Genomic DNA, 24,373 nt, shown 5'->3' on the forward strand with positions numbered 1-24,373 from the left:
TTTTATTAGGCTTAACCTAATTAAAGTTAAGAGTTCACTTTATATTGGGCCTGATTTGTCAGAGTTGAAGATAAAAATGGAGAAAACGCCGATTTTTGGGCTAGAATCCCAGTTATGTTAAATTTTCTAGTCTGCTACAAAGTCTGTGGCTACATTCTTTGGTGTGTGTGTGTGTGTGGGGTGTGGGGGTGTGGATTGTGGAATTGACGGGCCTTCCAAAATCAAAAAATGCATTGTAATATTAAATATATTTAGGTTTTTGAGATACTTTCAAACCAATATGCAATCCTTAAGAATGAAGCCGCAAATTAACTTGGAGGTCCTGATATTTTTCAAAATCCTCATATTTTGAGGTGTTTTGGTTTATTTTTTTTAAATATGGTATAAATAAAAATTTCGGCTGTATATAGCTCTTTCGTTTTGCCAGTAAACGTGAAACAAGACCGAAAATCAATAAAAGAAAAGAACATCATACAATCAAACTCAAAATTTCACCATTAATTATTCTAAAATGACTCTATAAATAATTGAATGGAGAAAGCACTCATTTAGAGAAAAAAATATGTGCTTAGGATTTTCTTCCAAAAAATGGATATTGAAAAGAGAAAAATGCCAAAGGGAAAAAAGTGACCTATGCAAAAAAGAAAAATAAAGAACTAATTTTATCTTCCCCTGTTTACTGGCAAGGGGGAACGGTATTGCCTGAATCCCCATCTCGCTTAGACAAAACTTTTGACATCCATCCTTTCTCCTTTTTTTGAGATTTCAATTCTGTTTCCTGAAAATTTATAATAAAAATACAATCAAAAATCAATTGGGCTCTTATATTTGGGCTAATATATTAGAGATAGTTCAAAGATTCTAGGCCCATAATTCTATTATGAGGTCAGAAATTTAAAAGAGGATCTTAGTGCCAAAATCTATTCTACAAATAAATGCATTCCAAAGAAAAATGTTCAATTTTTTTTATAAAAACAATGTTGGGGTATCTTATCCAATAAAAAAAAATAATAATGAACAGCAGCTCATTCATTTGCAATGCATTGTACCTGAATTGAATGCAAGGGGCTCGGAGTTTCATTTCTCAATGGTGAATTGCTAAACTTCCCTAAGTAAAACAAATAAACATGTCAATTAGTTCGTCAAAAAAAAAAAAAAAAAAAAAAAAACTATGATCCATTTTGATAAAATCCTAAAGGGAATAAGATGAAGAATATTTTCTTGTGACCAAAATTTTCTTTGCTTTAGTTCATGCAATGATGGTAGGAGTCAATATTCCTGGATCTGTATGATAGTTAAATTATGAACTTGATCAAAGATTGAGACCATATTCAACCAAAAGTTTGAATATTAGAGTTTTATATTATTACAGTGAAATTGATCAAAGATATATTGAGATCTCAGCTAGTTGAATTTTGAATGTTTCTGTCAAAGGATAATAATAATTTCCTGGCTTTTGGTTCAATAATAGTTTTCATGTATAATAAAAAAAATTGCAGAAAATTAAGAAATTAGAATAAACATACTGTTAGCTTTCTTTTGCTCGCAAATTGCCGTAACAATATCTATTCCATCGGGTTGCATGCCGTTCTTCACATAACACCTGAAGCTCGGAGACCCGATTGACTCCTCTGTACTTCCGACCCTGTTCAACAAAGCCGGCCCCTTTCCCTGCTTCTCAGCATACATTAATTGATTTAAGATACATTGTTAAATTTGTCCTTTATATAACATAATTTGTGTGCGTGAAAAAACACGATGTATTCATCGATGATTGCGAAATAAGTATATACCTGAGGAGAGCCAGGGAATCTATCTTTGCCTTTAGCAGCAAAATGAGATCCGTCTTGTAAGGTGACTGAACGACGGTTGACATCATGTACGCGTTGCCCTTGCAGACCTGATCGTGGCGGTGTTGCTGGTGCTGCGACAGTTCGTGAAAGCGCTTCTTCATCATCCACATTCGGCTCTGACGACATGTTGCACCCCATGATGAATGAATATGAAGTATCAATGGAAGAGGGTAAAGATTAATTAATTGATTGTAAATGATTAGCTGAAGAAGTGATGGATGGATGTGAGAGATTCTGGTAAAGTAATAACTATGTATAGATTAGAGTATTGGTGAGAGAGAGAGAGAGAGGGAGGGAGGGCGTATGTGAAGTGTTTAGTTTTTCTAATTTTGCTCTGAAATCACTTATATCGGACATATTCAGATTTTCTGTAGCGCTTGTTGAATGGCGGTTCATGTAGTTAACTTCAATCTTTGAGTCTCTTAATTTAATTCTTAATGATTTTGTGTAAATTTCCTGTGGCTGGCACCCCTATTATATACATCACTGATGGCTGATGCCAATAATTCATTAAATTAGTAAAACGAAAGAATAATTAGTCACGAAGAATTCAAAAATATCTTTAAATTTTGAAATCAGTTTAATTCATCTATTTGATGTGATGCTATGAACTTAATTGGCATCATTTGGAAATTATCCAAACTGAATGGTGTTGAGCAATATTTCACGCAGAACAATCATACTCACAAAAAGAATTCTCTCCGAATGATATAATCGGATCAAGTTTTCATGCATTACAAAATCAGACGGTTCAAACTCGAAATTAAAAAAAAAAAAAAAAACGTTTCTTGAGAGAATAATTAGTAAAAAATCAAACATATTATTTGTAAGGAACGTGCTAACTGCCCTCTAAGCTCAATTTCTGAGACACCTCCGAATTATTGGGCCTTCTAGAATGTTGACGCTCTGTCAAACTATTTAAAATTCGGTTTACAACTCTTTCAAGTGCTATCAGTAAGCTTTTAAATCTAAAATCTAACTTATAAAATTTTGATATTTTTACACCTAGCACTTTTGATCACGATGGCTTTTTAAAAAGTCGGTGACACATTTTCTAGCGCGATTTCTCAGACCTGTAGACACTTTAAATTTTGTTACTCAAGCCTTTAAATTTCTATCTACAATCTTTTAAAATACTCGTTTCAAGCCTTTAAACTTTACATGTAATTTACCATTTTTTTTTTTAAGTAAAAGTCCGTAGGTACTTTAAATTTTACTTTTTAAGTCTTGTAAACTTCTATCTACAATCTTTTAAAATACTCGTGTCAAATTTTTAAACCTTATATGTAACCTATTAAAAAAATTGATAGTAAAACCAATAGGCACTTTAAATTTTATTTCTCAAACTTTTAAATATATGTCTACAATGATTTAAAGTATTTGTGTCAATACTTTATATAAACTTTACATGTAACTTATCAAGTCTTCTTTTTTTTTTTTTCCAGTAAAAGCCATATGCATTTTAAACTTTGTTTCTCAAGTATTTAAATTTCTTTCTATAATTTTTTAACTAATTGTATCAATCCTTTAAACCTTACACGTAACTTATCAATTTTTATCTTACACTTAAAGCCTATAGGTACTTAAAATTTACTTCTCAAACCTTTATAAGGTTCAAATTGCTGTCTTTGTACATAGCATATGAAGCCCTTACACCTATGCGTGCAAGCCTTTAAACCGAGCATATCAAATTTTTACACATAACATATCAAGAAAAAAAGACACACAGATATAACTTAAAAGTACTTCATCATTGATCTCATTTAAAAGATAAAATCGAGTAAAAAATATTTGTAGTTTAGATTCGCAAAAAAAATTCACAAATCATCAGAAAAATGGACAAAAATAATCGAAGGAAAAAAATCAAGTGGGTGAAAGATTTTTTTTTTTTTTTTTAACTTGGAGACAAATTAAAAAAAAAAAAAAAGTAGTTAAGAGTTGAACACTTGAACTGGTTGAAGAGTCCATTCTAGAAATGAAGGCTAAGGACAAAATATTTTTTGTATTTATAATTCGTTTAACAAGATAATATAACTAAAATGGCAATAGATAATATCAAAATTTGTCTCTCTATCTAATCTACTCTAATCTGCTCGGCGAGGTTCACGTTTTCTAAAAAAAATTAATAAGTTCATCAAAGATGACAATTGAGTAATGACATGGACATTTTGTATTAATAAAAAATAAACAAAAAAAATACCATTGTCAATGGACAAAAATCTTACCGTTGACTTGTAATTGACGGGACTTTTACCGTTGACTTGTTACTATCATTGTTGTCATTTTTTATTGTACACTTTAATGGCATTATCATTCAATTTATAGGCTTTGTTGGCCCTGTTCGGCAACATGGATTAAGAAGTGAAGGATTAAGAACTTAAGGAGCGCTAATGAATTTGTGTTCGGCAAATAATAAAGATTAAGATTGTAGTATATATTTGAATAAAAATATATATAAGAAGTGAAAGACTATTTTACCCCTTCATCTTGTTGTTGACTTGTTGTCATATAATATAATTGATCAATCAAATTGACTTATAATTTCAGTTAAAAATAATTAATATATTTCATCAAAATTAATATGTATTAAATGTGAGCATAGTTTATAATTTGTTTTCTCCAGGGACGTAGTTATATTGGATAAGTCAAATATAATTAATGTGTTAGCTCAAACGAAATAGAATTTTTTATTCCTAACAAAAGATGTTGATTACAATTACCAGTAGCTGTATCGGCCACCCTTAAAAAAAACTGATAAAACACATGCACATGCCAGTAATGCTAAGCAAGCAAAACTTTTGTAGTCACACAGGAGTTTGACAATATTATAAAAAAAATATTCTCATATCAATAATATGAGATTCTAAATAAAATAGTTTGAAAAAAAATATAAAACTGCAACACTGTTAACTATGCAAGTATGAAAAATATAAATAATTAGCACATTCAATGTATAAATAAAGTGAACTCTTGGAAAAGAAAAAAAAAGTAACAAATTTTATAGAACAAAGTGTCCAGCACAATTCATTGAGACAAAATGTAATCCATATTAGATAGTAAAACAAAAAATATGATATCACTAGAGACACAGATTGGCATATTCAACAATATCTAATTTATACGCTCTCTTTGATTTCTTACACGGCTTGGCATATTATCCCACAATTTATTTCTAATGCCCGTTCGAAGTAAGTCTCCAAGCTGTGTTTCGTTAAGATCAGTGGTAATTCCGGATTGCTCAACATCTTCATCATCATCTTCCTCGTTTATTGCTCGCTCCTCATCCAAGAAAATATCATTTTCTGTTTCAATCTCATTTTGACGTTTGATGAAATTATGTAAAATACAACATGCAAACACAATTAGTGCTTGCTTTCTGTACTTGTAAGGGTGCATGATTCTAAGAATCTTGAATCTCATTTTTAATACTCCAAAAGTCCTCTCAACAACATTTCGAAGTTGGGCATGGCGATGGTTGAATAAATCTTATGCTGTTTGATACCGGTTTGATGTAGATAATTGTTGAAATTGTGTCAAATGATATCTGTGGCCACGATATGGGCAAAGAAAATTACCTGTATTTGCATAACCCGAGTCAGCAAGGTAATATCTACCCGAAGGAACAATGAAACCACCATCATTTAATGCCGAACGCAAGACCCTCATGTCTGCAGCTGAACCCTCCCATCCGACTGACACATAAACAAAATACATGTCAAAGTCAACTGCAGCCATGACATTTTGAGAAACAAAACCCTTTCTATTAATGTGTCTTCTTCGCTTCTTTTTTTTTCACGAAAGCGGGGATGTGAGTACCATCAATAGCACCCAAGGCACCCTAAATTAATAATAACAAATATTTATACAATGTTTTGAATATCTCTAGATTTTAATTAATAGTTATAAATTATTCAAAATGACAGTACCTTAAATGGAGAGAATCTCGTGCGTTCCCTGACACAAGAATGTTTTGGTGCATTGGCTTCGGGCAACTTAATGTAATCACTCTTCATCTCAATGATGCTCCATAAAACATCATTGAATGTTCGATAGACAGTGTCTAAAGAACGTTGAAAATGATAGCTAACACCTCTCATATTTGAGGCATGACCAACTATGTGCAAGAACATACCAACTTGTTCTTCTATTGTCACATCATCAATATTGACAATACATTTTCCTAATATTACATCACAAAGGATCAAAAACTTGGTTTTGTTCATTCGTAAATAATCATAAGGTACTTCCGGCGTTGCATTAAGTATGTTGTTTATATATTCAACACCCGACATTCTCCTCTTATCTTGATCTTGAGTGGAAGATGATGATGAACCTCCAAATATGGTACTTGGAAGGACATTATTCATAAAAATCCATGATTCATCATTATCATCCAAAACCTTCATAAGCTCATCGAAGTTAAGATTATCCATATTACCTATGAAACAAAACAAATAAAATTATTACTTAAAATTGTTAAGTACTTACCTTCAGAAATTCAAAAAGGAGTTTTTAAGTTTTTTCTCAATTACCATTTTTATTCATGTTAGTACCATAGTTTAATTTGAACAAAGTTGGTATTTTGTCAACCGAACAACCACTTATGTATAAGTGCCGGTCATAGCTTCTTATGAGGCTAAAATATGATAAAAAAATCCCTATACAAAAACTACATATATTTGAATAAGGTGAAATCCCTCATTTTTACCAGTACCATATGGACTGGCTGTTTGGATTGTTTTGACAGACATTTAAAAATACCAAAAAAACTAAGGACCTTATAGTAAATTATGAAGAGAGGATATGTGTAGCATGATCTTTGAACATGACCAAGTTATTAAACTCACCAACATCCTATGACCTTCTACAAAAATATGAACATCTTTATATGTACACAATCACCATTTTCTATGCTAAAATAAAAGAATATAAATAATGAGGACCCCTGTGCATATATGCATTTCATCTTGATTTTCAGTACATATAATGCAATGATACATAGAAGTGAATTTGATTTCATTATTCTTTGAGCCTACTGTCACAAAATTGCAATTAGACATACCAATCAATTTACACAAAGTTCTCAAGTCAGTACCAAAATCAGTATCCTATTAGACTTTATAATATTTCTTAGTCGAATCTTTATGCTTATGTCCAAGAGACTTGAGAAAATTTCATTTACAGTATAACCAAGAGGCTCATGCTTATTCATGGAAAAAATTAATCTAATTTGCACAATTAGCTTATTTTACCAGTTGAATCAGACTATGGTTCATATGTAAAAGCACAACGTTAGTAAAAATAAAAGTTGCATATGAAAGCACTAAACTGAAATAGAAAAAAAAAATAGGTGATTTGAATCAAAGCTAAGGTGAAGAAATAATATTAGTGTGAGCAATCAAAGCTAACTACTGCATCATGGAGTGAAGAATCAAAGCTGCATCTATCTTGAAATAGAAAAATGAAAAACACTCAACAACGATGCGAAAGAAAATTAGGTGACAAAAGGCCTGAGTGATAAACCAATCTGAACAAAGGATGCCTACTTCATTCAAGAATTTTAGTGTCAAGAGAGGATTTTAGAGATGCCAACGATAGAAAAAAAAAGTACCGAACAAGATGGGTGTCAATAGAGAGAGCACGTCGACGAGAATGGCTGTGCGGTGTCGGATTTAGAAATTATTCGTCGGAGAGCCGTCAATTTATGCCGGAGAAATCATGTCTTTTCTTTCCTGTGCCTAGGGATGCGTTCCCGCTCCAAACGAAGAAGACAATGAAAATGAATTAAAAATGCAAATGACCTTAAGGAGGTCCGCTGGTGAGGGCATAGTTGTAAAATAAATATACACTTTTTGGTCTTAAGGAAGCAATTTGGAGTCCAAAATCTTAAGGAAGGGGGTCCCTGGATTAAGGTGTTGAGCTAAGGAGGAGATTTAATCTTGCAAAAGGAGTTGTTGTTCGGAAAGATTAACATGGATTAAGAGCTAAAGGAACCTTAAGGAACCTTAATCTTGTCTAGCCGAACAGCACCGTTGAGTTTATCTGAATTTATCATAAATTATTTAGTTTAATAATAATGATAGTCATGAAGGTAACGCATTTATAAATTACTGCTTACCTGGTACATTTTTCTTAAATTTTATAAAATGAGTTTTAGTAAAAAAAAACAATAAATTAGACAAATTTATGAGTTTATAAAATCTAGAAAAATAAATCTGATATTACGAATTTTAGAGGAAAAATATATATAATTTTAAGATTTTTGAAGAATATAAATGAAGGGAGAATTTCATGTATACCCTTCAAAAACCTCGAAATTATGTATTCCTCCGTCTAAACTTTAGAATATCACATTTACCCTTATAAATTCCAAAAACTAACATATTTATTTAAATTATTGTCTCTTTTTATCAAAACTCGTTTTAAATTAATGAAGTACCAATTTTATAATTGATTAAAAACATAAAAATATGTAATATTTTTAAGAGAAATATTTAGTTGTCTAATTGGTCGGTTTTGAGAGAAAATAATTCATCTTCTTATTTATAATGCACATGTAAGTATATACTTGAAAGTCATTGTATATACGTCACAAGTAGAGAAATGAAACATTTGTCATTGAAAATCGATAAGTTAAAAGACAAAACGCTTTTCTTACTCGGACTACAAATTTTATTTCTAATACAAGATAAACTTGTTACTTTATAAATTTAAATCAGTTTTAATAGAAAGGTCAACAAATTGAATAAATTAGTGAGTTTTTGAAATTTAGAAGGGTACATATGATATTATAAATTTTAGAGAAAGAAATACGTAATTTTGAGATTTTTGAGGGGTATACATGAAATTCCTCAAATAAAACGGGTGAGGCAAGACTCGGCTCTTCAGCTCTTTTCGCACAAGATCGGAACACCGCTTCATTGCTACGGAGATTGCACGTGCTAGAGACCGTCGGATTAGTATTGAGATTTTCGAGAACGCTTGATCGCTGCACAACAGCGATCTTAGCGCGCTGCCTTTCGTCCGATTAGTATTGCGGAGGGAAGTCGCATTCGTCGCCCCTCCGTATCCTCCCAGGAACCTGACTCAACACAATTGAAACGGACGGTCCAGATTTACTCGTAGCAGGTGCTTTCTCTGGATGGCATAGGGGCAGTATTATTTGTGTTTTGAGATTCGTGCCAAATTAAAAAAGAGCAATTTTGGGCCGTCCGAATAAATTGTACGCAGTCCGGTAACTGAGGGGATGTGAATTCCCTCCGTCTCCCCTCTTTCCCCTTTGATTTACCTTCACTTGCAAGGGAAACGAGAGAGAGAGAGAGAGAGAGATCAATAATGGATAACAAGAACGTTGTCGTATGCGATAATGGCACTGGGGTACGCACGCTTTTCCTATTCGTCTCTCTTTCCCTTTGGATTCAGTATTTTTTTTTTCAGTTCCAAATCCAGATCAGATCAACATCTTATTGTCTCTCTCTTGATTTGATCCTAAATTTCTGTACCTTTTTCCAGTTACACCTGCCATGTATAATAAATTGATTGTTTTTCCCAAATACTTGAGCTCAAATTAATCATAATTTTTATGCAAACTGGTGACTTTAGTATGTGAAATGTGGTTTTGCTGGAGAGAACTTCCCTACCTCTGTCTTCCCTTGTGTCATCGGCAGGCCGTTGCTTCGGTACGAAGAATCCCTTCAAGAGCAAGAACTCTCGGTACTTTGTTTAACTGGTACATGTTGTTGTTATGTTATGATACCTGAGCTTATTGTATATATATATTTTTTATGGGAATCTTTCGGATGAGAATTGCAGGATATAGTGGTAGGAGCAGCTTGTGCAGACATGAGGCACCAACTGGACATATCATATCCAGTTAGCAATGGAATTGTACAAAATTGGGATGAGATGGGCCATGTTTGGGATCATGCCTTCTTTAGTGAACTTAAGGTTCATTGTCCGTTCTAATATTTTCTTAAATTGATTTTCTGTAATACAGTTTTGCATAAGAAACATTTCTGGAACTATATAACATGCTACAGAGTAAACCTTTTTCTAATTTTTAAGGCCTGCTCTTTGATTATTATTTTTTTTTAATTTTTTTTAGATTGATCCATCAGAGTGTAAAATTTTACTCACAGATCCACCCCTCAATCCTGTGAAGAATCGAGAAAAAATGGTAAGCAATGTATTCGTGTGTGTTGTATTTTTCTTAAATTTAGCTACACTATGATGCCAGCTCAAAGTTGACTATTTTAAACAATACACTTGGAAAATTTAATATAATAAGTTTCCTTCTATTTAGATCGAGACAATGTTTGAGAAGTACAATTTTTCCGGTGTTTTTATCCAAATCCAAGCTGTTCTTTCCCTTTATGCTCAAGGTATCTATTTCGAGTGCCTTCAATATTTTACATTTGAAATTTCTTAGATTGTTAGAAAAATTTAGGTTCTGATATATTTTTTTTCCCCCCAGGTTTGCTAACTGGACTTGTCATCGATTCAGGGGATGGTGTAACTCATGTCGTATGTTTTCTTCATTATAATGCAATTAATCAAACATTGGTTATTACAAATAAATTAGGTTATAAGTTTTTTTTTTTTTTCTAATATAGGTGCCAGTGGTAGATGGGTACTCTTATCCACACCTAACGAAGAGAATGAATGTAGCTGGGAGACATATTACTTCTTACCTTGTTGATCTTCTCTCTCGTAGAGGGTATTTTTTATTTTTTATTTGTACCTACATGTATTTTACATAGATCCTTCTTTGAGAAGTTTCAATTTGTGTTTCCCCTCTGTAAACAGATATGCCATGAATAAGTCGGCTGATTTTGAAACTGTAAGACAAATAAAAGAGAAGTTATGTTACATAAGGTCAGTAATTCTTAAACCCCAATGCTGAATTATTTATATTTGTAGCACTAATATTTACAAATTTACCTTGATATATGTTACTAACTGCTTTCAGCAATGACTACAAGCGGGAATACCAACTAGGGCTTGAAACAACAATTCTTGTCAAGAGTTACACTGTAAGCCAACAAGAACTCACAAAGTTTGAATCTACCTTTTGCAAATAATACCAAAATTTTATAACCTTTGCTTATAACACTCAACATGTCTCATTTCTGCAAACAACAACATCAGCTTTCATATTTGCAACTAGCACAAAGCTAGTAGTTATGCTGATGGTATAGGTACCAACTAGGGATTGCAATAGGTACTTATAGTTTTGCTTTTAAACTTTACAAAGTCATCTTGTTCTCCTAAGCACGTAAGAAATGCTGGATTTGGCAGGTTGGACCAGAAATTTTAGACCTGTGTCAATGGAAAGCATTTTCAGCGAGAATTGTATACTTGTGTATAAGTATTAAGATTTAGTAGAGCAAATGAAATTTAGTAGTGAACTTCTGACGGCTTTTGTCCAGTGCCGAGATGTTTCTTTTGTAGTGGAAATGTTCAGATTGTTACAACCTATTGCCGATGGTTTCAAATTGATTCTAAATGAACCAATTTCACGAAGTATTGCTAATTTCTTCCTTTTTAGAATGACTCCAGTGGCTTCTTTTATGTTAAGTCTGGTCTAAATTATTAGGAGATGTAGTAGTGGGTACCTCTAAAAGTTTATTTTTTTATATAACTCGAAAAATACTACCAACAGACAACCTAAAATACCAGGGGTCAACTGGCCCCATTTTCTACGCTCTTCTTAGTGGCAATGTAATAAATTTTTTTGGGCTTAATTCAATATTAATTGCTACTCATTATTTGCATAGCTCCAAAAACAGTTACTGCTAAATGCAAGTTGGAGATGTTTGTCTTACTTGCAGTTAGCGGAGAAATATTGGGTGTAGTTTGCAAAAGGCCCTTACATGTATGTTTAAGACACAATATCTAAGTTTGAAACTATCAGCTGCCAGATGGAAGGGTTATAAAGGTGGGCACTGAGCGATTTCAAGCACCGGAGGCTCTTTTTACCCCTGTAAGTTATTATCTTATAAATTTCCTTTAATTGCAGATCATATGATTTCTTTCATCATTTCATTGTAATATAAATGAAACTTGGTTCTTGATTTATCAGGAGCTAATTGATGTAGAAGGTGATGGCATGGCTGACATGGCATTTCATTGTATTCAAGAAATGGATATTGACAACCGAATGACAGTTAGTCTGTTATCAATTCAAATTTATTAGTTGGTTACCAATTAAGAAATAAACTAATAGCTAACAAAAAAAAATTCCCAAGTTGCCTAAAGCTGGTGCGATTCTATCAAGTAACTTCCAATTAAGGACCGGTTTTGGTATGTGTTGGTGGATTTCAGATATATTATTAATTTTATGTATCATAGTTCTGTTGTGAAATTTGTGATACCTTTATGCCTAATGAGCTAAATTTTTATACTGAGCAGTTATACCAACACATTGTTCTCAGTGGAGGAAGTACTATGTATCCTGGACTTCCTAGCAGGTATGTATTTTTTTTTTATTTTCTGCCCAATAATGTTATTTTATTCAACAAATAAAAATGTTCTTTGTAATTTCTTGTTCACAGTGTTAAATAGGGAAGCATAAAAGTTTGCAAGTACCACCAGCAATAATATCAAACTTTGTTTCCTGAACTTGAAGAAAAGCTTTGAAGTTTAAACAATAAAATGTGAAAATGTTTACTTTTTCAGATTGGAAAAGGAAATTCTCGACCGTTATCTTGACGTAGTTTTGAAAGGAAACAAGGATGGATTGAAGGTAAATATTTAAATATTTAATGTTACACCTCGTCGTATGAAACCAAGTGACTAGTAAATATGGTTCCATTTGATTATAGAAACTGCGGTTAAGAATAGAGGATCCACCTAGAAGGAAGCACATGGTTTACTTAGGAGGAGCCGTTCTTGCTGGAATCATGAAGGTCTGTACATTACTTCATCTTTAAATATATTTGCTACACAGTGCTCTTTACAATAAAGTAGTCATTTAGAAATGCTGAGTTAGCTTGACTTTTTTGGATGAACACAGGATGCTCCCGAATTTTGGATAACACGGCAAGAGTACCAAGAGGATGGTGTAGCTGCTCTTAGAAAATGTGGTCAAGCTTAGCATTATAGAAACCCCAAGGTGTAAATTATCAAAGATAGTAAGGTTGTATGATTTGAGTTTTTTTTTTTTTGAAAAAGATGATTTGAGTTTTTTATTGTTGTAAGATTTCACTTCGGGTTTTATTGCTGTAAAGTGTTGAATAAATTTTCTAGAATGTTGGTGTTGTCATGTAGACGGTTGTTACATGTTTCACAGTGTTTTAACTAAGCCTCACTGCAAATGATATTGAAATGGTTTTTAATATCTTGTGTCCCCGTATATTAATCCAAGTGTGTGTGTGTGTGTGTGTGTTTTTTTGAAAGATTGGATAGGTTCCTCTTTTCAACTACTCTCAAGTTGCTTTGGTAAATTTGCGGAGCATTTCATCAAAAATTGTTCTCTTGCGTAGTGCATTGCTAGAGTGACAATTAAATTGTTGCATGTTAATTTGTAACAAGCTGTTAAATATTTATGTTAGCTATTAATGATCCTGCAGTTTGAAATCAAATAATCTTCTACATGATGTTATACACATATAACAAATAACAAACTAGACAAAATAAATAAATAAAATGTAAAATACAAAGAGGAAAAAAAAAACAAATAGCTACACACTGCAGTGCAGTGCCATGCTAGAGTGACAATTAAATTGCTCCATGCTAATTTGTATTGAGTGTTAGCTGTTAACAATTCTGCAGTTTGAAATCAAATAATATTCTACATGATGTTCTAGACATAACAAACACAAATTACATGATGCTATTATAGACATATAACAAAAACAAACTAAAAAAAAATGTAAAAGAAAAAAGAAAAAAAAAACAAAGAGCTAGATTTGAAATATTTATCTAGACTCTCAAAGAGAATACATTCCTTTCTCAATACTTTGATTACTAACTGAACTACTGCATTTTTTTTTCAAATTTTTTTCATGTTTAGTTTTCTTTCCTCTCTATTCTTTGAAGTTTATTTTCAAGCTCCTGAACACTGTTTTGAAGCTCTTTCATAAGAGTTTTCATTTCATTACTCTCTGCTGATAACTCTATGAGTCCCTTGATATATTTTTCTTGAGTTTGATTACAACACCTCACTAGTTGAGATGATTCTAGCACATTATCATCAAATTCTTTGTTACGTTTCAATTTTTGAACATTATTAAGCAACATTTTGCATTTTATCTCATCACATACCTCATCCATTGTTTCCATGGCTGGATCATTTGAGTTTAACTCGTTTTCAATGAATTTGCTATCAGTATTTGATGTTTTTCCCACTTCCTCTATCTCTGTCGAACTGGCATCATCCTTCTGATCAAAACTTTTGGGTTGCTTCTTCAATTTTTCCCTTTCCAACATAGGATCAAACTCATTTTGCACCTCAATTGAATCTAGATTAACCTTTTTCATCGTTCTGTTTTCCCTGGCACCTTCTGTTTCTTGTCCATCAACTGCAGATTCTTCCATTAAATTCACTGATTCCACTCTCTTGTTCTCTTCTAAAGAGTTTTGCGTAGTTGGTATATGAAAATCTATTACAATATCGTCATCCTCAAATGGATCCCAATCAATATTCTCATTAATTTTGTTATTGTCACACACTCTGATTGAATATGTACTATCACTTGGGGCTTTTTCCACTGAACCTTCTGTTTCGACCACCCTTTCAAGTTGCAATTTAGGAAAAATGAAGCTTTCCATGATCAACTTATCAGAATCCATTACAACATCTGATTTCTCAACTATTGTATCTGAGTCGAACTTACGTGTTCTTGAAGCAATTGAATGCACTGTCTTTTGCAAAAGAATGATCTTTTGAAGGACCTTCCTTTTATAAACCATTGCAACTCTGACTTTATTGAGCTGAGAAAGCATATGCTTGATCTTGTTTTGCAAGCTGTCAGACACCAAAATCTCCCCATATTTGCCCAGCTGTTTACCAAAATCCTCACCTATTGCATCAATATTTCGCAAAATTTTCAAATGTTTGCGAAGTAAGAACCCACGGATTACCTTCTGAATCATCACTGCTGCTGTCTCTTGCGAAAGGAGTTGATGAGGTGCTTTATTTCTGGAGTCCTTGTTTTTCTTGGTACGGAACCTGAACTTCCATCCTTTCTCCTTTTTTCTGGGACCTGGACCGAGTCCGAGCTTCTAAAAATGTGCAAATGAATCATGTTAGTGGCTATATGTGCAAAATTTCAAAACATAAGTTTCTTGAAAATGTGTTTGAACGTTTTACTAAACATCAGTAAAATAAAGCTTTGCTTTATATTTTGAGGTTGATCAGGCTTTTGAATCATAGTGCTATCATGGGGAGAGACATTGAGGAAAATCTTAGGAGTTCTCAAATTCATATTGGAAAATGAAATAGGTGAATCTCATAAATGGAACTTACAAAAATATTAAAAAAAATAAAAAGACTAAGGAGCAATTGCTTTTGAAAGAAAAAAAAAACACCAAGTCTGATGACTCTGATCAGCATGTAAAAGGAACATCACTTGGTGACATCAAAGGAAAAAAAAATATTCCAAAAAGCTAAGATAGAAATGTCCTAAAATTCATGCAAAACCTACAAGGGGTGTTCAAGTCCAAATTCACATTGTACCTTATTTGAAAGCAAGGGTTTTGAAGTATCAATTGGCTGAAAGGACAATGGTGATTGGAAATCCGCATCCGTCTTTCCGAGCAGGTCTGCATGCGTACACGAAAATAAGTTATTCAATATCTCAATTATTTTCATTGAGAACTATTTTCTTTATAAGAACACATAAGTAGATGAGTCAGAATCATTCTATTAGAATTATTGTTCAGTTTCAGAATGATATATAATTTCCTTTGTTCTTTATATATTCAATAATTAATTTGAGGAGTTCATGGGAAGATGTGTTACAATAATTCAAGGCAACAAGTGTAACTTTTTCCCCCTTAATTGTTTACTTAAGAAGTTAAGATAATGGTGTCAATCTTAGAGCATACATGTAACTTTTTGCTAAAAATATATTCCATGATTTCTAAATTGCTATCCGGAGCTATATAGAAAATTCAAAAGATTCAAGTATCACGGCTGGGGAAGAACATAATGTAAGCAAATAAAACATCATAAAATTACCCTTAATTGTTTGCTTATAACCGGGCCTGAGAACTCGATTTTCATTGAGGTTTGAGTCTTCATTCAAATCGAGTTTTGAGTCGTTTTTCAAATATTCCTTGAAGCTTGGGGACCTCGACAACTCCCCGTCGATGAGGTTGGTCGTCCTATTCGATAATGCTGATGATCTCACTGCCCGCTTTAGCACCAAAAATTGAAAGATGCTTGTAATTAGTATGGATTGAAATATGTCATCAGAGACAGATTTCACTAATTTAGGACTTGTATATATATATATACCTATAGCATTTTTTATGTTGAATCTTTTGTTGAAAGATAAATAACACAAACTATTTATCTTATGATGACTAATATATCATCAAGGAAAGAACATGAGAAGTGTACCAATTCTAGTGAATGATCAAACTCGGATTCGTCTTCGCAATTTGCAGTGTCAGATCCTTCGGGGTGCAACTGCCGCTGTGTGGCTAATGGTGTTTCATCTTTCGGGACCTCTGCAGTAGTACTCGCTTGGGGAGTTGATACTCTGCAAGGCGAGAAGCCAACAATGAAGGACATCTGCATCTTAACCGAGGAAGAAGGATCGATGGCGATAAGAGATCTACAATGGAAGAATGTGAAAAAAATATGATGTGCTAAATAAAGAACAGTAAGAGCCGGTGGTGATGAGTAGTAGTAACTATGTATAGGTTTCTATTAAAAAAGAAATTTAATTGTATACAATTTCAGAGAGGGAGGGGTGTGCAATTGTTTAGGGTTGATTTTGGAAGAATTAACATTATTTAGGCAGATTATTGTTTGTTCATATATTTCATGATGCCTAATACGTACATATATGCGGTAAATTTGATTGTGACTTTAAATTTGAGGCCTAATTTAGATAATTTCAGTCTAAGTTATCTATATTTGATTGAGACCTAGAGTCTAGTAATGGCTTCAACTATTTTTTGTTTGATCAGAGTTTGTGGCTTAAGTCATATATTGTCTAAGTTGAATTATTTTATTTCGCCTTAGCATGCATATTAAAATAAATTTAGCATAAAATAACCTAATTAAAAATAATATTGTATAATAATAACAAAAAAGTTAAAGATTTAAAAATGTCAATGCATAATTTATAAATAGAAAAATAAATTTGCAACTAAATTGAAAATAAAAATAGCAATACATAATTTACAAGTATCAGAAAAATGGTATATATGTGTCAAATTATAGACAACGTAGTTCTACTTCCATTTTTTTATTTGAAAAAATGGTATAGATGTGTCATTCGAAAGAGATCGCTAAAAAAAAATATTTAATTGGTGTTTTTTTTATTGCATTATATTGATTAGGCAGAATAAGGTTAAATTTTTTTTCCTACAATTTTTAATGTTGTGATTCGGAAAAATAACTTAAAGGTGTTGAATTGAATGGGCATTTTTTATGTAACTATTAAGAAAAAAAAATGTTTTATTAATTTGACTGTAGTATTGTTATGCCTATTAATTAGTTTCAGGAAATAAAATTTTGACATTAAAAGTTTATGGTTCAAATTAAATTTCTTTTATAAAAAGAGTAATGTTTTGTGACTAAACAGCTTAATAATACTTTTCTTTGATAGAAAATAATGCTATGCCAGATCATCTAATAGTACTTTTCTTTTATTTATTTTGAAATGATAAGGCTTGATGTGGATAATTAATTTTGTCCTAATTAAATTCGTTCACCAAAAAAAAAATTGTCACAGATACATACAAAAAGGTCCAATAAAATGTATTGCTTGAGGTTTTTTTTTAAAACGATAAAACAAATTGTTTATTAAGTATCTATCATTAACAAAACAAGGATTCAATACTTGAATAGTTTTGACATCAACATTTAAATTATTTAATTTTTCTAATCATAAATCATAATGACCAGATCAATAGCGTCTCGAAATGTTATCAGCTCTATCCAAGTGACAGAATGACCAGATCAGGTTTTACAGTGCTGGTGAAAATATCAACAGTTTGCAAAATGAAATTTCAATTATTTCATTAGAAATAAAAGCTGATGTGAGAAAACAAAAGATCCAAGAATTGCATTTCTTTATATAAAATCAAAACACTATTAAAGGCCAACTTGGCAACAATACAAAACAAAACAAAACATCTAAACATACAAAACAAAAGCTCTAACACTACTCTCTATAAAAGTTCTCACAATTCAACTATTATTTTTGCTACATTTTCCTTTCTCTTTTTCTTATCTTTCTTCTCCATTTTTTGCCACTTCCCTCTCGAGTCGCTGGACACGGTCCACCAGCCCTTCCATGAGCTGCCTCTGTCGTACACTACACTGGCACAACTCCTCCATTAAATTCTTCATTTTCTCACTCTCTACCACCACCATCTCCATTACATCCCTCACCCCCTTATTCTTCATTTCATTCTTCTCATTATTACATGTCACTGCTTGACATGATTCGGGTGCTTGATCAACAGTATTCGACCTTTTAACATCTTCCTCTATTTCTAAGGTTTCAGCAGGATCACATACCTCATCCAATTCTTGGGTTTCATTGCATTCTTCATCAACATTTAGTTTTGCATCCAATATCTCAATTTGAGGGGTTTCTGTTCTGTCTTGGGCTTCAGTGAATTCCTGATGGACATTTGATTTTTCATCTGATATCTCCATTTGAGGTGTTTCTGTTGATTTTATGGGTTCAATTGGGGATTCCTTCATCGAATCAACCACACCAATTGGGGTTTCTTCCATTGAACCCATTGCTTCTACCACCTTGTCTTCTTCTGTCTGAGGGGAATTTGGGTTTTGTGCAGTAAATTCAACAGAATCAACTACAACATATGAACTGTCGACCTCAATCGTATCTGATTCGACCTTATGATCATCACCTCTAGCACCAATTGAGTCGACCAACTCTTGCAAAGAGATTACCTTTCTGATCACCTTCTTTCTGTAATCTCTCACACCTCTGACTGAATCGAGCCGAAACAACAGACGCATTAGCATCTCCCCAAACCTGATCCTGACCTTGACTTCCTTCTCTAAAATCATCTTGTCTCTTGCAATCTCTTCCCCAATTGCTTCAGCTTCAGCTTCAATTTTTCGCACAATACTCCAATTCTTGCGCACTAAGAAACCACGGATCACCTTTTGAAGCTTCACCGCCGCCATTTCAGGTGAAGGTCGTGGCGGAATCATCGGAGATTGTGTCTGAGTAGGCAGATGCGAACCTCCCGAATCAGAGTTGACGGAGACAGCTCTAGGTTTCAGTGTAGGGTTTGAGGTTTGTTGAGGATTAAAACTTGGATTATGGGGAGGTTTACGGTACTGATTAGATCGTGAATTTGGATTATAGTAAGGATGAATGTAAGGTTCAAATAAGGATTTAGCGTTTAGCTCGTAATAATTAGAATTACGGTAGCGATTTGGTTTTGGTTTTGAACTTGAATTGGTGAAGGTGAAGTTTTCCATAGGAATTCCGAAGTAGTTCTCCATTTGAGCTCTCTTTGGTGTTTCTTTTCTTTTCTTTTCTTTCTGTTTTCTTGCTTTGATTTGAAGACGATAGTTATGCGGGGGTTTGTGTATGTATGTATACATATATATAGCTTTTTTATGATGTCGATTGGGGTCATCCTCTGAGATATCTCATATTTTGCATGACTTTTTGGAAAATCTCAACCGTTGTAATACGTTCTACGCGAATCTCAAAGCTAAAATAATACTGGCCCCTACGTTACCCCCGAATAGGCACCGGACACGTCGGCCACGCAAAATATGAGATATCTCAGAGGATACGCACTCTGAACTCTGTGAGTTGGGGTGACGAACATGAGTTCTGATCTCCTAAAGTAACTCAATTTTTTAGTTTAGTTCAGAACCGTCAGTTTCGAATCGGACGGTCTTGATATGAATTCAAAAATTACCTTACTTTAGGGGATCTGGACCCGGACGAATATAGTCTGAATATTTTTAGAACGTCAGCTGGATTTCTGGAATCATGCGAAGAATGTTATGGATTTATTGCTTCTTAATCCTGTACAAGATTCTGTGTGTCATCTCTCTGTTTGGAAGATCTCCAACTCAGTATATATTGGGATCTCGTTATTAATTTCATAATAACATGTTTGATTTAGGCTTAAATTAACAATGTTGATTATCCAAGTTGGGTAAATTTAAACTATTTTTGTGTGATTGGAGCATGATTTCAAGTTAAATTTTTTTAACCTATTTTGCATTCATATCTAATTAGAAATAAATTTAAATAGAACAACCTTATTTAATAAATATTACGTAATTAGAAAATAAGTAAGATACAAAATTATAGTTTAAAATTAGCACATAAAAATTATAAATCAATTCAAAATAACAACACATAATTTACAGAACAACATACAAAAATAGAGATGGAAATCCAAATTTACCTGGCGCTAAATTTCTAATCGAATGGAAGAATAGAAACCATTCTAACTTTCCCTTTAATTAATTTAATTGAACTTCTGATTTATTAAATTAAGAAAAGAATACTACAAAATTAAGATCCATTACAGTTTCTATAAAATAAATTTAATTGAGTTCGTAAGCCCTACTGTTTATTAAATAATTTTAACTTTTTGCTTGTCCAACCTGAATGAAAAGAAAACCGAGTTCATCGCAGAAATATGTTATGACAATTATAATACAGGGAAGAAATAAAAAAAATATATATATATAAAATAGTAATCAGCGAAGGGAATCCAAGTCATTTTCCGTGAAACGCGGTAATGGATAACAAACCCGTTTTGGATAACAAGGTTGCAAAAATAACATGATAATAATTAATAAAATACTTGAAAACAGGATTCACATTGTTAAGTGGTGATTGCTTATGTTTTTATGATTTCGATGAAGATAATACTTCCGTTTATAATTGCTAGTTGACAACTTAATAAGTAACAACAACAGCAGGGGTGGATCTACATGGTCTCAAGAAGAACATCTGTTCTTTTTGGATTTTGAGTTTTAGTGAAGATCTATCGGTCTCGATTGTCTTTGTCCTCCTGGAAATTTTTTGTCTTTCTCTGAATGTTCGATTTGTAATTTGAGTTAAATTTAAAGTTAAAATTTGATATAAATTTGTTGAATTTTAATTGATAATTAGAATTATAAGTTAGAGTATCAAAAATTACAAGTCAAAATATTGGAAAGTATAAGTTAAAATATTGTTTTTATCGATTACTCAATTAGTTAATAAATTTAAATCTGATTAGTTCTGAACAACCGTAGTTAGGAAAATAATTTACAGTCGCAGATTGTACCAAATTAATTTGCATATGTCCTTGTTAACTTATTTGCATTCTATAAAATCAACACTATCAAAGACCACCGTGACAACAATACAAAACAACACATCTAAAGTTACAAACCGAAAGCATTCTCCATAAAAGTTGCCACAATTCAATCTGTGCTATAGTTTGTCACATTTTCTCACATTTCCCCTTTTCTTCTCTTATCGCTCTTCTTCATTTTTGCCACTTCCCTCTCGAGTCGCTGAACACGGTCCACCAGCCCTTCCATGAGCTGCGACTGTCGTGCACTACTCTGGCACAACTCCTCCATTAAATTCTTCATTTTCTCGTTCTCTACCACCACCCTCTCCATTACATCCTTCATCCCCTTCATCTCCATTTCTTTCTTCTCATTATTACATCCTTTAACACTTTCTGATCACCTTATCATCACCTCTAGCACCAATTGAATCGACCAGCTCTTGCAAAGAGATTACCTTTCTGATCACCTTCTTTCTGTAATCTCTCACACCTCCGACTGAATCGAGCCGTAACAACAGACGCATCAGCATCTCTTCAACCCTGATCCTTGCCTTGACTTCCTTCTCTAAAATCATCTTGTCTCTTGCAATCTCTTCCCCTATTGCTTCAGCTTCAGCTTCAGTTTTTTGCACAATACTCCAATTCTTGCGCACTAAGAAGCCACGCATGCATCACCTTCTGAAGCATCACTGCTGCTGTTTCTTGCAAAAGGGTCTGCTGAGGTGCTGTTTTTCTGGAGTCCTTGTTTTTCTTGGTAAGGAACTTGAACTTCTTCCATCTTTTCTCCTTTTTTCTGGGACCTGGACTCAGTTCAAGCTTCTAAAAATGTGCAAATGAATAATGTTAGTGTTTAAACAAGAAAGTTTTGCTCTATATGTCGAAGCTGATTAGGCTTTTGAATCACAATGTGATCATGGGGAGAGAAATTGAGGAAAAATCATATTGGAAAATGAAAGAGGTGACTGAATCTCATAATTGGAACTTTCAAAAATACAAAAAAAAAGAAGACTAAGAAGGAGAAATCTTTAGTATGATGATTCTGATCAGCATGTAAGAGGAACTTCATTTGGTGACATCAAAGGAAAAAAGAAATTCCAAAAAGCTAAGATAAAAATGCATCTCGGCCGTTGATCGGACGGTCCGGATTCATTCTGCATTAATACAGAGGATACTAACCAAATTCAGACTGTAGTAGTATTGTACCTTATTGTGATAGACGTCGTCAAGCTGAGGAATCGGGCCAGAGTGGAAGCGCCGCAGCTGTTGTGTAGCCAATGGTGTTTCATCTTTCGAGACCTCTGCAGTAGTATTAGGCATGAAGCCAACAATGAAGGACATCTGAATCTTAACCGAGGAAGATGGATCGATGGCGATAAGAGATCTACAATGGAAGAATGTGAAAAAATGATGTGCTAAATAAGGAAGAATAGGAGCCGGTGGTGATGAGTAGTAACTATGTATAATTGTATAGGTTTCAATTATAATAGAAGTTTAATTGTATACAATTTCAGAGATGGTTCTGCAATTATTTAATTAGGTCGATTTTAAATTGTCCATATTTTATTGAGGTCTAAAATAAAAACATGGCTTTAACTATTAAGTGTCATCCTAATTAATAGTTTTAATGTATTAGTACATAATTTATAAATAATTTTACAACTAAATTGAAATTAAAGAATGGCAATAAAAAATTAAAAAGTATCAGTTCACATAGCAGAGAGGCTGAGAACAAGGTTCAAGTTTGAGATCAAATCATAGATTACGTAACTCCACTTCTATTTTTTCCAAGTTTCTAAATATCGTTTATCACCTCATAGCAGAAAGCCTACAAAAAAAAGGTATAGCGAACAGCGTCGCTATAACGAAAGTTATGCTATATAGCGTTTTCTTATTTTTATAAACATTATTTAAGTCTCATATAACAATAAATAACATCAAATTGATTAAAAAAACTATAATATTCATATTAAACCAATACAAAGTTCAAATTGCGACTCAAAATACCCATAGTAATACTAATATCATAAACTATAGATCTTTTTCTATTCAAAATATATTTAGCATCATAACATAATCTATCTTGTTTCTATTTAAATTTCAAAATAATCTAAAATTATGGCATAATTAACTATCTTAATCTATTCAAAATATTCAAATTATATTATATATCATTTTGTTGCTTCAAAAAATATCTTAATATATTCAATCTGAGCCTTTATTTAAAGTCCATATAAATTAATTAATTTGTATAGCTCTTTACTTACATTCCTCATTCCAGTCATTTTCAAGAACAGACGAACCAAGTTCGTATTTCTTCAGCTCCGATAATTTCAAATTGACTCAATAAACTTGTATTTTTTTTCTTGTTATTTCTGGACTTGGATTCACTTCTAATTTTGTTTTGGAACTCGACTTTCTACTTTTCTAGTGATCCTCTACCCTATCTTTATTTGTTCACCGTACCAATAAGCGTTACCAGTACACATCTCTTCCCGCCTCCTCTCCTCTCGTTACCAGCAAGCATTTTCCAAACACTAGCTGCACTTCTCCCATGCCCCTACTCCTGTACCAGTGATAATACCGGTACCTCTATCTGCATCCTCCCTACCAGAAAGCTTTCCAGAATCACCACCTGCTTCAAATTAATTCGCCCAAACCCTAATCCCTGTACTGTCATCACGCCATCCTTCATTTTTACTTCATTTACACATTCTAGCAGTACCTCCTTCCACAGTTCAAACTAGGCCACAGTTCTCTCAATCAGCAGTGTTGGTGTGCAATTTCCTTCAAATATTTTTCCATTTCTCTGGCGCCATATGAGCCAACATGTGCACATTCACTTTAATTTTAACTTTTGATTTTAGTAATTTACTGAAAAGGGTTCTTAATAATCTTGCTTCTCCTAATTTTACAGTGCTTGTGCAAATATCAACAGTTTGCAAGGGTACCAATGCAAACCAACTCATACCATGGCGCCTAAACTGGAGGACGAATCAGAAAAGAGCTCTGAAATTGCATGTTACTATGTTAGTGATTGATCA

At 32.9% G+C, this 24,373-nt stretch overlaps 4 protein-coding genes across 6 annotated transcripts; 1 reads left to right on the plus strand and 3 right to left on the minus strand.

The window, feature by feature from the left end:
- Window positions 1–570: 570 nt before the first annotated feature.
- Window positions 571–2,098, minus strand: LOC144564120 (uncharacterized). 2 transcript variants are annotated; one of them, XM_078314606.1, is made up of 4 exons: window positions 1,794–2,098; window positions 1,527–1,671; window positions 1,050–1,108; window positions 571–778 (listed from the first exon to the last, which is right to left on the minus strand). In XM_078314606.1, exons 1-4 carry the CDS (start codon window positions 1,989–1,991, stop codon window positions 677–679), a joined length of 504 nt encoding a protein of 167 aa, XP_078170732.1. In that variant the 5' UTR covers window positions 1,992–2,098; the 3' UTR covers window positions 571–676. The 2 variants fall into 2 exon arrangements, with proteins under 2 accessions (XP_078170732.1, XP_078170118.1); XM_078313992.1 differs by having other exon boundaries at window positions 1,527–1,674.
- A 7,002-nt stretch (window positions 2,099–9,100) lies between these two features.
- On the plus strand, window positions 9,101–13,189 carry ARP2 (actin related protein 2). Its single transcript, XM_078304363.1, has 15 exons — window positions 9,101–9,230; window positions 9,456–9,566; window positions 9,666–9,800; window positions 9,958–10,029; window positions 10,156–10,234; window positions 10,327–10,376; window positions 10,466–10,569; window positions 10,659–10,727; window positions 10,822–10,885; window positions 11,767–11,835; window positions 11,935–12,018; window positions 12,264–12,322; window positions 12,531–12,597; window positions 12,677–12,760; window positions 12,868–13,189. Exons 1-15 carry the CDS (start codon window positions 9,189–9,191, stop codon window positions 12,946–12,948), a joined length of 1,170 nt encoding a protein of 389 aa, XP_078160489.1. The 5' UTR covers window positions 9,101–9,188; the 3' UTR covers window positions 12,949–13,189.
- A 421-nt stretch (window positions 13,190–13,610) lies between these two features.
- Window positions 13,611–16,599, minus strand: LOC144554573 (uncharacterized). The gene is made up of 4 exons (XM_078302919.1): window positions 16,420–16,599; window positions 16,036–16,213; window positions 15,532–15,617; window positions 13,611–15,077 (listed from the first exon to the last, which is right to left on the minus strand). Exons 1-4 carry the CDS (start codon window positions 16,597–16,599, stop codon window positions 13,863–13,865), a joined length of 1,659 nt encoding a protein of 552 aa, XP_078159045.1. The 3' UTR covers window positions 13,611–13,862.
- A 1,508-nt stretch (window positions 16,600–18,107) lies between these two features.
- LOC144565699 (uncharacterized) lies at window positions 18,108–22,120 on the minus strand. 2 transcript variants are annotated; one of them, XM_078315531.1, is made up of 2 exons: window positions 21,734–22,120; window positions 18,118–18,900 (listed from the first exon to the last, which is right to left on the minus strand). In XM_078315531.1, exons 1-2 carry the CDS (start codon window positions 21,998–22,000, stop codon window positions 18,262–18,264), a joined length of 906 nt encoding a protein of 301 aa, XP_078171657.1. In that variant the 5' UTR covers window positions 22,001–22,120; the 3' UTR covers window positions 18,118–18,261. The 2 variants fall into 2 exon arrangements, with proteins under 2 accessions (XP_078171650.1, XP_078171657.1); XM_078315524.1 differs by lacking the exon at window positions 21,734–22,120 and having other exon boundaries at window positions 18,108–19,561.
- Window positions 22,121–24,373: the final 2,253 nt, after the last annotated feature.

The sequence above is a fragment of the Carex rostrata genome, chromosome 1 (assembly GCF_964058835.1).
Source record: "Carex rostrata chromosome 1, lpCarRost1.2, whole genome shotgun sequence".
In the NCBI taxonomy this organism is placed as follows: Eukaryota; Viridiplantae; Streptophyta; class Magnoliopsida; order Poales; family Cyperaceae; genus Carex; species Carex rostrata.